Consider the following 15,766-nt stretch of genomic DNA (forward strand, 5'->3'; position numbering starts at 1 on the left):
GGGTGTGGGTCCCAATCAGCCAGAGTTTCGGGTGTGTTCATTGTGAAACCTGGCCCCACCTTATCATGCGAATTCCTGAGGTCAGATGGCCCAGGATGTGAGTGGGCGTTAAGGCGTCTGGGAAGGGATCTCAAAACTGGATTATAGATGGCAGAGAGTTGGTGTCGTAAACCACCGCCTCTGTTCAAAGATGGTCGCTCACAGTGGACATAGATGGCTTCTTTCACTCCTCTTTCAAACCATCTGTGCTCTCTGTCCAAAATGTGAACATTGGCATCCTCGAAAGAGTGTCCTTTATCCTTAAGATGCAGATGGACTGCTGAGTCTTGTCCTGTGGAGGTGGCTCTTCTGTGTTGTGCCATGCGCTTGTGAAGTGGCTGTTTGGTCTCTCCAATGTAGAGGTCTGAGCATTCCTCGCTGCACTGTACAGCATACACCACATTGTTAAGTCTGTGTTTTGGCGTTTTGTCTTTCAGGTGAACCAGTTTCTGTCTGAGCGTGTTGCTGGGTCTGAAATGCACTGGGATGTCATGCTTGGAGAAAACTCTCCTGAGTTTCTCTGATACACCGGCTACATAGGGGATGACAATCATTGTCACGCTCAGACAAAAACTGGTTCACCCGAAAGACAAAACGCCAAAACACAGACTTAACAATGTGGTGTATGCTGTACAGTGCGCACGCACACACACACACACACACACACACACACACACACACACACACACACACACACCAGTAGGTGAATTATCTATATTGGAAAAGTAAGTTGCAGTACACGAGTGAAAAGAACTCCTTGTTTGTGAGTAAGGTAAGGATGGGTCTGACATTATTCTGTTATTATTCCCATATATATCTGTTCAATTTCATACTTAGATGTAATATAACAAATGTTGTGCTGAGTACATTGACGTCACTCTGAATAAGCCGAGCACCTACCTTCCTCCTCTAAAATTGGTCTAATCAAAGTGAGGCGCTACTTCAGATCCGGCTTAAAAGCAGTCATTGTCATGTCGAGCTACAGTGCAGGAAGTGGAAAATACACTGTCCTTACTGTACGGTCCGGTATGACAGGAAATAACTTTTAGGAAGCCACTGACGTCTTTTTTGCCTCAATGAAAAGTTTGATTGCCACCTCGTCTCTCCTGAACTAGAAGCTGGAGCACATGTGGCACTTCCTGTTTGGCCCCGAGGAAGATGATTTCCCGCCCTGTCGGCTTCAGTGCAGCACAAAGGAAATGATTATCCCCTAATTATAGATGGTTGAGAAGAAAATTGTCTGTCTCTGTAATCTTGATAATAGCATAATGTGTCACCAGCCCAAACAACTGGTCACAGTGATGTTTTGACTTTTTTTTTCCCCTCTCAAATTACAGCTAATAGAAAATCACACAGTTATGGGGGAGATGTCACCTTCAGTGTGAATGTCTAAAATGAAAGCGATGCCTACTTTCTTCCTCTTCTTCTTCTTCTTTTTTTACCTGCTTGTTTTTACATGTCTTGCCGTCACATCATTACAGCTTAAAAGAAACATCTGGAAGGCATTATGAATCATCGCTGCTCGATGTGGGTGGCATTTCCGAGAACTAAATTACCTTCATCCTCTTGCCACCCTTGGTTGCTTGTAAAAGTTTGTTTAAATTATGGCAAATTTGATCCAGTTTTCCCAACTGCAGAGGAAACTGCATTCATATTTTGAGGATCTAAACCCATTATGGCCAAAAGAGGACTTCAGTAGGCCCGTGCAGTAAGTGCAATATGTGTGCAAGCACAGATATGAAAATGTTCATAGTCCTCTAGATAAATTCATGCAATAAACTCTACAGTTTAAGTCAAATTGTTACAGATTACTTCTGAAATCAGGACTGGAGTTTGCACATTTTTTCTTTGGCATGTAGTGATATGTTTCCATCCACGCCTTTTTTTTGTGACTTAATATATCAGCTATAAAAATGTCTGGAGTGTCTTGAATATATAATATGAAACTATTTTATTTCTGCTCTCTACATCCACTAACCAAAAAAAAAAAGCATGCTTGAGGTTGGGGGTATATTAGTGTTCACATCCTGTCATGCCACTGCTAGCATCTGGCCACATGTCTCTTCGCACTGCTGCAGAGTGATGTGGATGGTGCGTAGTTTGGTGGAAAGGAAAACTGGATCTGAGGTTTCCATATGTATTTTTAACACATACGACCAGTGCCATTTAGCTCCATTGTATTCAAGTGTAGGGCGGCACGGTAGACCATCACCTCAAACTGGTACACATTTTAGATCAGGGGTGTCAAATGCAAGATTTGGCCCAGCACTCCAATCTGGCCCACTGAGGAGCTCTTGAAAACTTGATTTGGGACTTCTTCTTTTTTTTTCTACTGATAAAGGCCTCCCCAGTGGCCATTCATAGTACATCAAGGTGAGTTCAGGATTTCATTAGAAAGCTGAGACGTGCAGTTGATGTTGCACTTCTTTCTCTGTGGTGAAGTCAGCAGAAAAGGATAACTGTTGTGTCTGACCAAATTTCCTAGCACAGTGGGGGGTGCATGGGGGTGGTGGACTTACCCTTTTGGCTAAAGGTGCAATAATGTCCCTCCCCTATATATACTGCCTTTACTCTGCCATGTGATCAGATATATATAATCCCTTAAATAAATAATAAATAATGTTTTCTGCTGTCATGGCCATAATTTTTCCTGCACACAATACTCAGAAGGCAGAGGCCTTGAAACACAGACCAGATTTAATCAGAATCAGAATCAGAAAGACTTTATTTATCCCCAGGGGGCAATTAACATACAATAGAGGTAGATAGAAGACAAGGGTAATAAGAACAGGCAATAAGAGTGAGATATACACAGAATATCCAGTATATACAGTTTTAAAATTAATGGCTCTCTGTACCTATAATGCGCCCCCTACCCCTGAGTTTGAGGGGCTGTGCAACTTTTTGTGTTCCCCTGTCCCTGACACTGGTCTAAGCGTGTGTGATTCGTGTTGTTTGGCTTGCTGTAAAAAAAAAAATCCCCTGAGTGTTGTCAGGCAGGTGTGAAGCGGTGTATCGTGCCGCCGTGGGTCATTATCCTCTTTTATCTCAATAGAGGTCGTGATGTGACGGCAGCACGAGAAGCTGCGGCCTGAGATGAGTGGAGGACAAGCGTGTGCGCGAGCACGTCGAAACACGTGCACCTTTCTCTCTCCGCGCCAGGCTGACGGTCACAACGAAGATAAAACAGGAACCCAGACAGTGCCTTCAAAGTAAAAGCACCAGTGGCTGTAAAATTCATTGTATACCAATATTTTAACTACATCTCATTCCTACTCAACTCTTACCACAGCGTGAACACCTGAGTTGCTATAGTTACCAGACATTTGAACCATAAACTACTAAAATTCAGTAGTGATGATTTGTATGGATACGTGCTATAGAGTCAAAACAAGTCTTAAAGTGCGTAGGTTGACAGTATAGGTCTACATTCTATTAGTGGCACATGACTAGCACAGGGTTGGACCATGTTTTGTCTTTAGAACTGCCTTAATTGTTCATGAATCAAATCTCCAGTCTCCAAATCCCTAATGTGCCCGATTGAGTTGATACTTGGTGACTGCGGGGGTCAGTGAGTGCAGTGAACTCATTGCTCTCTTTAGGCCATTCTCTGTAAACCCTATAGAGGGTTGCATGGGAAAATCCCACCAGATCAGCAGTTTTTTAGAATATCATACAAAGCATGCAAATACCAACAACCCTGTCATGTTCAAAGTCACCTTTCTCAGTTTGAGCTTCAGCAGGTCATCTTTCAAAGTGAAAATTGCAGAAAATGTTGTTAATTATGGCAATATTTTCAATAAAATGCATGGCTATTCCTGGTTTGGTGATGCTAGCCTTAGACAGGAGTCAGAATTAACTGAAAATGAAAGTAATTATTAGAGGCATGTGAAATGATCCAAACATTGATAGTATTGATACCAATGCTGGTACTAGTATTGGATCGATACTATCGCGATAGGATCGATACTTTGTTTCTATCCTCTCAGTTCAGTATGAAGCGCACTGAATTGTGTTAAAATAGTTATTTTTTGTTGCAACATCCATCTTTTATTTATAGCCTATAGCACATTTAAATAACAGAGCGGACCCAAAGTGCTTCAGGGACAAGCGCATTTTAATTCCAGCTCTTTCAAAATACAAAAAAAGCTGAAAGTTGTGTTTTATTGTTGTAACTAATTATCATGGAAAATAATCATCTCATAAATCATGACACACTGCTCTCCCCTGCTTAAGCTGCCTTTATAAGTTAAAACTATGGGTATCGGTATTGATATCTGGAATACAGGCCTTGTATTGAACTGGTAACTAATTATAGAGCTAGAAAAAAGCTTGTATCATGAAGACAGAAAATAGGCCTAATAATGTTGTTTCACTCAAAAACAACAACAAAACTCAAAGGCTTTATGCCTTTATTCTGAAATCTTTAATTTTTTATATGATAGTACACTCAATGCATATGGAAAAAATAAGATATATTTCTTTTTGAAATGTATTTTTCTTAAGACCTCTCGAGCTAATTAATACTTTCGCGTGAAACGTTTTTAAATGATAAAAATCGTATTTTAATATTAACAACCACTTTCTGTTGTCTGGCAGAAGTGAGATAAAAGGGTGTCTTCCACTTGGGCTTATGGTTTTAGCTTGATTTTTTATATATATACTTCGGGTGAAGAAAAATCTAAATAAATAAACAAATAAAAATAAAAACCATCCATTAATTTTATTTTGAAAGTCTCGGCCAGAAGCTTTTATATATAGCCCGTATCCCTCTGTAATTTGAGAAAAGGGGGGACGGCAGGAGGGAGGGCAGGACAATAAAAAAAAAACCCAAAAAAAACCTTGGCGATCAGTCGGAGGTGTGAGAACGAGACCCAGCAGGACAGGAAAAGACGCTCACACGTGGAGGAACAAACCGAGCGCTTAAACAAGTAGCCTACCCAACTAACTGCTGTCTGTTTCGGGGGGAATGAAGGGATAAGGCAATGCTACTGGGAGAGCCGTATAGGTGAGGAGACCAGGCAGTGTAAATGAGCGCTTTTTGTTATATTTTGTGATTGAGAAAGTAAGAGCAGAGAGGGAGGAAAGTGGGCACCCGGTGAGTGAAGATTATGGAAACCCTCTGGAGGAGGAGGACGCAGGCGGTGAGATGGAAGTGGAACTCGCTGCTGCTCTGTTTATTCACCGGTGAGTTTCTGCTTTAATCGTTTAAAACACTTTCATCTCCCAGTCACCTTTAAGGTGGCTGTAGTGGCTCTTCCAGCCGTACAAATAAGCCACTGGACAAGCGCAATGAAACGTTTGGAAAGGAAGGAAACGTGTTTAATATATAAGCACATTTGGGGGGGATGGTTGTTTGTTTGTTTTTTGTAGAGATTTTCAAAATCCGAGAACAGTCAGGACTTGAAAACTGCTAGAAACTTCTCATCTTGAGTTAAAGTGTGCCTTACAAGGCTGCTGTGGTTGGGGGCAGGGGAGAGGACTGGCTGGAGGGGTTGGTGTATGTATTTGAGAGAAGGAGCAAAAAAGAAAAGAGGTGGGGGTGAAGGACATGGTCCCATTGTCTCCCAGCGTGTGGAGAGACAGGAGCCAGGATCTCAAGAGGGACCACCCAGATTGAGCACACCAGAGGTCTGCAAAAAAACCCAAAAATGGGACCTCCTATTGATTTGACATGGAAGTATTTGATTCAGGGAGGTAGTGTGTAATTAAAAGGATGTGTCACCACTGCAGAGACAGCATCTATTAAACTAAGATAAATAAATAAATAAATAAAGGCTTAACTGATTTGGAAATCCACACTTTCACTGCACACGCCCCTGCCACCCCACCCTGCCCAATTTTCATATTACGTTTTTATGACATACCTCCATCTGTAGTAATGTAAAGCCACCCCTCTCTCATCTACTTTCTTTGCCTCCGTTTGAACCCATGTGTGGAAATATGTGTGTATATTCCCCTTGGGCAAACACAGTCTGAGTGTGAGTGACTGCTGAGAGAAAGCAGAGCCGGGTGTACACACATGCTTGTTTTTTCTTCCTTTCTTTTCCTTTTTTTTTCTGCATTGTCCTTCATCTGAATCATGTCCCCGGCGCGCTCTTGGTTGTGAAAGGCTCCCGACCTTCTGCGCGAAAAAGCTGCAAATATCGCAGAGAGCCTTCGGGACGAAAAGGGCTGGTGTCGTGGCAGCAGGTTGAGACGAGTATACAGAGAGGCACAGCTGTGTGCACAATGCTTTTTAGCTGAGCCCTGGGAGGGGGGGGGTTAATAAAGCACATTAGTCAAACACACACACTAAAAGAGATCCTGCCAGTGTCACTCACTCAAATGGGTGTTAAATTCTCGTTGTGGATCATGAATTGCGTCGGCGCAGAAGGAGAAAAGCACTGAAACCATCTTAATTTGATCCATCACGCATACACAAACACTTGTACTGTATCTTATTCTAATGGTCTCCCACTCAAAGGGTAATTAATTCAGCTGGTGGATTGCTGAGGCTCACGAGCGTGTGCTAATTTGAGAGCCACAGTCATGAGTTTAAGAGCTTGGGGAGGGAAAAAAAAGGGTGACTGGACCTCCCATCCGAGAGGCTTCCTCAGTTCTAAAAACAAAAAAGGTGGAGAGACCTGCGTATTTAAACCCTAGTGGAGGTTGTCCCCTTTGGACACCCACTATTGATCATCACATCACAAGACTGCCATGAGCGTGACGACTGAGAGCCTAAACAGTTCTTGAGGACTCTTAAAGTTTGCCTGAACTCCAGCAATGTGGCTTTTCTCAAAGCTGAGGGGCTCGTAGGAAATAGGTACTTAAGGTAATAGCTAAAAAACTAATTTTAGAGGTTGAGACATCTTCGGTGAACTCCCCAAAACACTGGAGTCTAGGCTGCCTATAATAAGACCAATCTTTATGCTTCATTTGTACTAAATGCATTTTTCTAGCAATTTGCAGTCTCTGAGTCAGAGCCTGATGGTCCACAGAGATTTTTTTATCAGTTTTGGTAAAGGCTCGGTTTTATCTCCCGGAGCTTGAATACAGTGGAAAAACAGCTGAGGTGGGGAAAAAAGGTTTGCAAGTGGCTTAAGTGTGTAAAAGATCTACTTCTATCCGGTCGAAGTCATGGCAGCCTCGACAGAAAGAGCTGCTAAGCTAGGGGCGTGCTATTATTACTGATAAACTGCATTGTTTGGTGCTTATTCTCAAATCTCTTGTTCAAGTGCAGAGCCAGTTCTGCTTCAGTTCCTTTTAAAAACCATCCCTCATTTGATCACTTCTGAGAACTGAGCCTTGTGTCCCTTAGTGGTTGCCTAGTGCCGCATTGCCTGGGTGTTGCATACCTGTACACAGGCTACACAATGGAACGCAGCATTGGAAGAAGTTTGTGTAATTTTGGTGGGAAGAAACCGAGAGTGGACTGAATATGGATCTGTGAAATCAGCTGTGAGCTCTCAAACAGAAAACCACAACAGCGGTTTCATCTTTCTTTCTTTTTTTAATGCTGCACAATATAGGTGATTAATACAAAAATATTGCCTCACACAGTTTTGGGACAACAACTTTGTGGTGGTGCCGGTTCCAGATTAGGCACCAGACTACACCCAGAGTCAGTGGAGAAGAGTCGATGGTGTCCACCGTGTCCAAATGCCTCACCAAGATTTAATGCCAGATACTCTCCATGACGCAGCTCTTCCCATTTATCCAGGCTTGGGACTGGTGAAGTACCAAAAGGGATTGCCTGTATTTAAACCGTTGTAAATGACTTGTTGTCTTATAATATGTCAAACATAGATGTCATGAAGGATATCAAGTCATTTTAAGCTAATCAAAAGATTCTTGTCATCAGGTAGAAGCTGCAGAAACCACTGAATTGATTTTAATGTAGGTACAGTAACGCAGCGTCATAAAAACACTTACAAAATAGGTCATTTCTTTATTTTACATATAGTTTATTAACCAGTGGCTGGGTTATATTCAAGCCCATGGAATAAGCTTTAAAAACCTTAACCTTAAGACAAGGAAGGTTCTGGTATCCTAACACGATCTAAATTTAATATTACTGGTACGTCATCACATGAAAAGTGTTATGTTTTTTTGCTGTGTCACAGATTTGTCTGTCATCCTACATCAGCCTACAGTGTTTGATTCAGCCGGTGGGACACGTGGGCTGTTTTGCCACCTCGGTCCAGCCTGCGTGTGGGAAAATAAACCGTGCACATGTAGTTTTCAACGGTGAAACCCTGAACGGCACGTGGCCTTGCTGTTTTATGCCATCAGGAGGTTCTTCTTTCATAGGCCATTGTGACATTTTTCTTTGTAATTGAAGACTGAATTAAAATGTTTTTTGTCCCCGCTGGCTGTTATTAAGAAACGTGATGGAGGCAAGCAGGGCTGGCTGAGTGCACTGAAACAAAACCTTAATGTGTGTGTTTCTCTTTTTCTTTTTCCCCTGAATGCTCCGCAGGTGCATTTAACGCAGGCAGTGCCTTTAAATCAGTCTTGAAATATAAATAGAAGCTGCCAGTTGGAGGTTGTGTACTTAGGGGTTAGTTCATAAGAGGTTTCATTATAGTGTTGAAGTTTTTTTTTTTTTTTTTTTTTTCTTTTTCGTGATGGGAAAGGATCAAAAAGTGTTGGCAAGATCTGAATGAAGAAGTTTTTGAAGTGTACACTGGCAGCTTAACACCTTGACAATGCTCTGTGACTTTTTATTTCCACTATTTCATCGAAGGAACTATCTCTCAGGCTTCACCTTTTTGTCCACTCGCACTTCTTTGGCTCCACAAACCTATGACATCCTGCATTAGCAGTCTGTAACCAGTGTGTGGTTGCTTTTGTGTGTGTTACAGGTGGCAGCGAGGCCCAGTGTGAGGGCTGCGTAGAGTACTGCTGCGATGGGTCGCCGCCTTTCTGCTGTTCCTACTACGCCTATGTGGGAGACGTCCTCTCGTAAGTAGAGGTGGGGGATTAATCCAAATATCGATACTAATGGTATTGGTACTGGATCGATACTAGCCCAGCAGGATCGATACTTTGTATTTACTTGATATCGGATCGATACCACAATTTACAGTATCACGTCACCCCACATACACAGGAAGCAATCCAGAGATATCAAAGACAGTGTTTTTGTTGGAGTTTCCTCAAGTTTTAAGGTCCTGATTTCTGTAAAGGCAAAAATATCTAGCAGTGGTGTTAAGACTGCCATCATCCTTTCCCTTTTTGTGTCTAAATATAGCTGATAACAAAATGCAGGTGTAGCCGCTGGCAAATCTGTTTGTCAGACACTTTCATCATAAATGAAGGACTGACCCGAGGTCCCGGTGTAGCTGTCCAGCCTTTAACAGCCTTGGTTGCCGGGAAGCCGCAATTATATCCCATCAGTTCACGGTCACATTACATGTATTGTGTCGGATCCTACTGGAAATAAGAGAACGCATTATCCGATGTCTGTGTTTACTGTTTTGTTGTTTTAGTTTTTCTTTTCTTTTGCTGTCACCATAAAACTAAGAGTGGAAGGAAGAGCTTGACGTGCTTAGGTAGTTTGGTGCTAAAAGCGTAAAAAGGAGGTCAATGATTTAATCTGCTCAGAGTCAGTAAATGCTGGCTAAGAAAGCCCTCAGTATTTGAATCTCTGACTGGAATCTGTGGAGTGTGGAGGTTATTTAAAGGAGAGAGAATTCATTCAGGTCAGAGCTATTCAGAAGACATTCAGTTGATCTGCACAGCACAGCTGCTTTAGCGCATACAAGGGGACCTGAGGGCTTTTCCTATATTTTTATGGCCAGTTTTAAATCATGTCACTGCATGTGCAAATAGTCCCCGCAAGTGAAGGGCGGGCTTCAGACAAAAAATAATAATAATTGGCAGTTTTAAAAAAATATTTGGCTCAATGTGATGTCAGTAAGAGCAGATATCCCTAATATGGTCAGCCCAGTTCAGATCTTTTGTTAATGAGGGGCAGCCGATCAGAAGTACATTGGCTTAAAGTGAGGGTTTAACATGTCCCCTTTAGCTCTGCAATAGACTGGTGGCCTGCTCAGGCTGCATCCAAGCTCTCATTAGGCTCCAGCCCCCCGACAACCCTTAAGACAATGGAGGATGGATGTAGGTCTCCTTTAACATATCTTTCAGACCTTTAAAGTCTTAGCATGCCTTTTGTCCGGTCTTTCTCCCCTCACCTCCAACTCATCACGACAGATGGCTGTCCATCCCTGAGCCTAGCTTGTTGCAGGTTCCTGTTAAAATTGAGTTTTTTCTTTCCTGCTGTCACCAAGTGCTTGCACATAGGGGGTCATCTGATTTTTGTGGTTTTTCTAGTTTTTTTTTGTTTTGTTTTGTTTTTTTATCTTCCAAGATAAAGCGCCTTGAGGCAACTGTTGTTCTTATTTGGTGCTATATAAATAAAACTGAATTGAAATTGAATTCATGGTAATTGTAAAAAAGTAACTGTATCCTTCTTTTTTTTTTTTTTCTTTTTTTTTTTTCCTCCATCTTATGTGTATATTTGTACCAATTCTATCTGATAACCTTTTAAGGCTTGATTATATTCAGAATTTGCAAAGCAGCCTTGGCTGACATGTTGACTCATGCTGACCACGAAGATGTAACAAACCTGTCAGCGATGAGTCCTTTTTCTATTTTCCAGTGCCAGTTCACAAGATCTTCTGCAGTCACATGGTCACAGGCACACGCATATCACACACAGCTGAGTTACATCAGATGCTGCAGTTTATCTCCATGGCAGCACCTTAGAAATATTGGGTAGCATGTCTGTTGGAGACAGCTGCCTCCTTTCTCACGTGTGTGTGTGTGTGTGTGTGTTTTTTCCAGGGGCACTGCCATCTCTGGTATTGTTTTTGGTGTGGTGTTTTTGATGGGGGCCGTGGCAGCCTTATTCCTGTGCGTGTGCATGTGCATGAAGAACGGGCGTGGTGCACGGGTTGGCGTGTTCAGCACCTCCTATAACATCAGCACTGTGACCCAGGGCTATCCAGGTGGGACAATATACACAACCACACAACTTGATGTGTCCTATACCATGTCTATGTTATATATATTTTAAAATACATGAAGTTAATTGGATTTTAACTGCATACAAGGGGCAAGAGAATTAGATATTTACTCTTTAAGACAGAAAGATTTATCAATAGGTCAATATTGTCATCTATCATCATTTTCATCAAATGGTAGAAAGTAAAGCAGAGAGGAGAAACACCTTTCAACTATGTCACAAGTGTTGCTCTCAGGTGTGCTCTCCACCAGAGGGCAATGTTTGTGTATACCGGGAAAACAAACAGGCATTTGCTTAGGTAAATGTCAATTTGTGTCTGCACCTTCAGACTTGATATGAAGGATCATAATATTGTTTTATCAAAGTGAAAACGTAAAGGAAAGGGACATGTTATTAAAATGTCATCTTCTTCCTTCTCGCCTAAAGCCGCATCTCCAGAACTGAAATCATGTGCATAAACATGCTTATGTATTACAGATATTGTCACAATTACTTACTGTCAGCAGATTAGACATGTGACCCCTCCCTTCTCTGGACAGCTGACCACGAGCCGGTGTTGTGCCACTGCGGTTTTGTTGTCTTAGTACACCCAATACAGATGAACAGTGTTCAGACTTTTCGAGGTGACTCTGGGGTAAAAACGTAAAGTACTGCAAAATATTTAATTGATCGAATCTGTTTTGAAGTCATTGCTAAGTGTTGGTATTATTTAAATATGTTATTATATAGTTTGTACAAACAGTATTAGAAACATGCTGGCTGTCTGTGGCCATTATGGGGATCTAAAGTTAATGTGTTTGTAGTATAGCGGCCACCATAACTAGTATTATCTGCCTGTATTGGTAGCGGTAAGAAAACAGAGCTTAGTTGACTACAGTCTACTGACATCTAGTGGTGAGATTTTACACACGTCAGCATTAAATCATTAAATATTGGTATCGGTCTTAAAAATCCTATATCGATCAGGCTCTACTATTGTTGAACACTGATAGCTGTAACTATTTTTTTTTTTTTTTAAACTAAAATCATTAATTAATGTTAATGATGGGTTTGGGGTTTCAAGCTAGTTAGTTGTGATCCTATTATACTACATGTGCTGTAGGCAGTGCTGAAAGCATATTGGAGTTGGAGCATTTCTTCTGGGCAAACTATTGCCTTTTTTACACCAAAATGGTATCCCTAGTCCCGTTCTGAGTTTGCTCCATATCAGAGCTGGTCTGCTTTTCAGCGTGATTAGCACGCAGCATTTGCACCCAGAATTGGGATATTTCCCATAAGAACAACATTAGGACGCATCTTGTGGGCTGCATCTGCCGGTTCTAGATTGGGCACCGGAACAATACTATATACAGAAGCACATGTGCACTTTTAGTGTTATAACTATTAAAGGGCAATACTGAACAATAATAAAAGCGGTACAACCAAGTTAATCAAACATTTTAAGGATATTTATTAGTTAATGCTGCTCAATTGTTTGTAACAAATCTTTCATATATGAATATATTATTAGTATTAGAAGTTTATTTATACTATAGTTTATCAGGAAGCAGTCTAAGTAATTCATTTGGGTCTACATGATGACTTACGCACAAATGAGGCTGCTACACTGATTTCGGTATGGTGAAACCTTATCTACTGGCCTCAGGCGACACCTGAAAATAAAATTGAAAAAGAAAAATGAAGGGGCATATTATGTTACAAGCTCCACCGGGACCACAAACAGATTTACCATGGCCACTATTTAATCATTATAGACAAATAAGTACTTTTCTTTAAATAGCTTTCATTATCTGCTAGATTCTATGCTTGTTTTTTCTCCCTGCTCTCAGCGCTCCACATCTGATACTCTGTTCCTGCTTAAGAGGGAGAAAATGGCAACAATGTTTCCACCTTGTTCTCACAAGGTACATTGTCTGCGCATCATAGTCTGTGTTCTATGATACTCTCCAGCCTAAGGAATGCTACTTTGTTTTGTTTTTGTTTTGTTTTTTTCCTTCTGGGGCTCATTATTTATTTATCATGTTTCATTCTTCTCTGCGTATCACCTTGATGGTACACTGGCCGAGAGCTCGCCGCGCTGCCCTGCAGCTCTGATCATGTTTCATGAATACAGCACAGTGCAATGTCAGTGCATGTACTGTATAATGAACGTACGCTTGTTTCTCCATTGGGTGTGAGGAGTATTTGCTGCTATTACTTGCTTACTCCAATCCCATAAGTGAGTCACTTTCGATTGATATTCATTTTTTAATTTATTTTCCCTATCAGCACTAGTCATTTTAAAATAAAGTCCTTACTCACCACTATGTGACTGTTTGCAAGCTCTAACCTCTTAACCCCTTTTCTGTTATATCTGCAGCTTTGTTGTTCTTGTGAATAATGCAAGTTCCCTCAGTGAAATTGATAGACGGGGTCAACTAAAGTGCCTTTTTACAGTATTTCCATTTCTTCCTTCATTCAGCATGGGCACCAAAGTATGTGGTTTCTCTATGTAGCCACTAGAGGGTGCAACTGTCGTGTGAAACCTGCAGTAAAATTGGGGCAGGCATCCTGAGCTTCAGTGGGCCTCATTCATATTGAATATGGAAGAAATGTGAAGCCTGCAATTATTACAGAATAACAGTTGTTTTTTGACCAGCCTGCTTACTGTCAATTTTGTTCTCACACACAGGTCCACCGCCTCCATACACCTACGACTGTGAGATGTACCCTCCATCCCTTCATCCCCCGCCCTACACCCCAACACAGCCTAGGTCAGCTAACTACTCCCCGCCGCCTCCTTACCCTGGATACACCCGAAAGTGAATCCCCGCTGCACTAAACATGCTGCCACGGCCCAGATTCGCAAACACAGAGACGGCTGTGCAAATCCGAACTCCGAAGCAGCGAGCTGGTGTTGCAATTTGGGTGTGACCACCAAAAATTTCCACACTGAAACACAAACCTAACTGGCAGGCCAGAGCACTCGGTTCAGCTTTCCTGTATTTCTGCTGCTCTGTAGTTGAGGACATGGCGGGGAAGTAATCATTTGACAAATGTGGGTCAAGCTGGCCAAAGAGCCTCAACTCATCTGATGATAGACTTAACAGTTAGCAGCCCTGCTGGCCTGCAGCTGGTACTTTTTTGCCCACTAATAACCGATATCCCTTATCCGTCCCCCACACCTGTGCACATTAAAAGCATTCAAATGATCATTTTGTCAGCACAGAGGGGAGAAAGCTCGTATCACTTGAGGCAAAGAGTCTTTCCTGGACACAGTGTAGACTTACAGAAAGTTATCAAGCCCTCATGGGTTTTTCTTGTTTGTTTTAAATCTTGAGTTATGTCAGCGTCTGAAGTGTACATTGATAATTAAGGCTGTTTTTAAATGCAGGTCTGGACCTGTCACATAAAGACTTGAATATAATTCATAATAATGCCCGTCTTAATGGCCTGGATGGCTTGTAAGGATTAATGAACTGTTTTGGTTTGTTTTGGTTTTTTTTGCTTTTTTGCTTTTATATTGTCTTACTTGAAAAAACATGTTATGAACTGTGGTCACACTGAAACAGAAACATGTCTTTCTGTTATGTTTTATGAAACTGTTGAACTGACACAGTAACGGATTCATGGTGGAATTACAGCTGAAGGCTGATTTAAAGATTTTAATCTAGAGTGACTTCAGCCATAGCACAATGAGGTCGCTTTGCCAGGCTGACTGTGAATGATGGAAAGGATTTAAACCATGTAATAAATATAGTGAGGTAAATAAAGTGCTTTGTTACTGTTTCCAATAACTGTTGTAAATAAAATGTGTTTAAAGTGTTAACTCCAGTATTCCTTTACACTATGATTAATAATACAACTTGTTTTATTGGGGTTTTTCTGTTTAATATGTTTTCCTAATAACAAAAACTCATAACAGGAATACAAATATTCACAATATAATCCAGTGACTCATAATAGCAGCATTAGTTACTCAATATAGTGAAGTAAGCTAGAAACAAGGCTAACATTAAAATAAACAGAATAATACTAATCATGACTAATACTGGGAGATTTATTTTTCTCAGTTAAACGTAATGCTTGGACTTTTTTTGTTTTGTTTTTTGCTCTAAAATAAAAAAGGGAACATGCGCGCGCAAGTAGGCTATGTGCGCGTGTGAGTAAACTCAACGTGCGCGCCGGGAAGATAGCGCGTGAGTGTGTATGTGTGTGTGTGTGTGTTAATCCCACTCTGCCGTGGTCAGGTGATCCGGCGCTGAGCAGCTGTACAGCCTCGGTATCGCTCACCATCAGACAACGGGAGACACCGGCGCTGAGCAGACTCGTTTTCTCGCCTGACGCAAAGCTTTAGAAAACGGTGCGGTATAACGCTAGCCTGTAGGAGCGTTGTTTTAGCGAAAAGGCATGGGGGACCGAGTAGCTTTACTGCTGCTGGTTTTAGCGGCTTCGGCTCTGGCTGTCGAGGTAAGAGAAAAGCTTCATTTTTTCCCTATGTGTGAGAATTTGTAGCATTTAACCCCCTCCACCATATTGTTGATGTCGGCTGAGTCAAGCGAGCTAGAGGTAGCTAAAAGGAGACCGGAAGTTGAACTGTTGTTCCTTCAAATGTAAAGCTTAGACTAGATTTGTTTAATTGTTTTTTAAAAAAAGAAGGAATTGAATCTTTGTAGGTAAATGTATTGTGTCTACCGATCCATCAACAACAAGTTGTTATTTCTGTCCTATAAAACT

At 41.5% G+C, this 15,766-nt stretch overlaps 2 protein-coding genes across 3 annotated transcripts in view; both read left to right on the top strand.

Moving 5' to 3' along the window:
- The first annotated feature begins 4,833 nt into the window (after positions 1 to 4,833).
- cyyr1 (cysteine/tyrosine-rich 1) lies at positions 4,834 to 14,852 on the top strand. The gene is made up of 4 exons (XM_086283963.1): positions 4,834 to 5,226; positions 8,886 to 8,985; positions 10,870 to 11,033; positions 13,722 to 14,852. Exons 1-4 carry the CDS (start codon positions 5,151 to 5,153, stop codon positions 13,853 to 13,855), a joined length of 474 nt encoding a protein of 157 aa, XP_086140089.1. The 5' UTR covers positions 4,834 to 5,150; the 3' UTR covers positions 13,856 to 14,852.
- A 401-nt stretch (positions 14,853 to 15,253) lies between these two features.
- Positions 15,254 to 15,766, top strand: part of appa (amyloid beta (A4) precursor protein a) — a 35,297-nt gene continuing 34,784 nt past the window's right edge. Inside the window, exon 1 of one of the 2 annotated variants that reach the window (XM_086281942.1) lies at positions 15,254 to 15,499. In XM_086281942.1, the coding sequence (XP_086138068.1) occupies positions 15,440 to 15,499 (60 nt within the window). In that variant the 5' untranslated portion in view covers positions 15,254 to 15,439. The remainder of the gene's footprint in view (positions 15,500 to 15,766) is intronic. The other variant, XM_086281943.1, reaches the window with a different exon arrangement.

This window comes from Aulonocara sp. 'chitande type north' Nkhata Bay, linkage group LG23, assembly GCF_057382095.1.
Source record: "Aulonocara sp. 'chitande type north' Nkhata Bay isolate Kocher_YH1m ecotype deep benthic linkage group LG23, A_spYH_male_GT1.1, whole genome shotgun sequence".
Taxonomy (NCBI): domain Eukaryota; kingdom Metazoa; phylum Chordata; class Actinopteri; order Cichliformes; family Cichlidae; genus Aulonocara; species Aulonocara sp. 'chitande type north' Nkhata Bay.

What these genes read in the sequence shown, in the direction of transcription:
- cyyr1 (XM_086283963.1), top strand. Translation starts at nt 5,151, where the DNA reads ATGGAAACCCTCTGGAGGAGGAGGACGCAGGCGGTGAGATGGAAGTGG. An exon ending in GCTGCTCTGTTTATTCACCG is followed by an intron (nt 5,227 to 8,885) that starts GTGAGTTTCTGC and finishes TGTGTGTTACAG; the next exon opens with GTGGCAGCGAGGCCCAGTGT. An exon ending in TGTGACCCAGGGCTATCCAG is followed by an intron (nt 11,034 to 13,721) that starts GTGGGACAATAT and finishes TCTCACACACAG; the next exon opens with GTCCACCGCCTCCATACACC.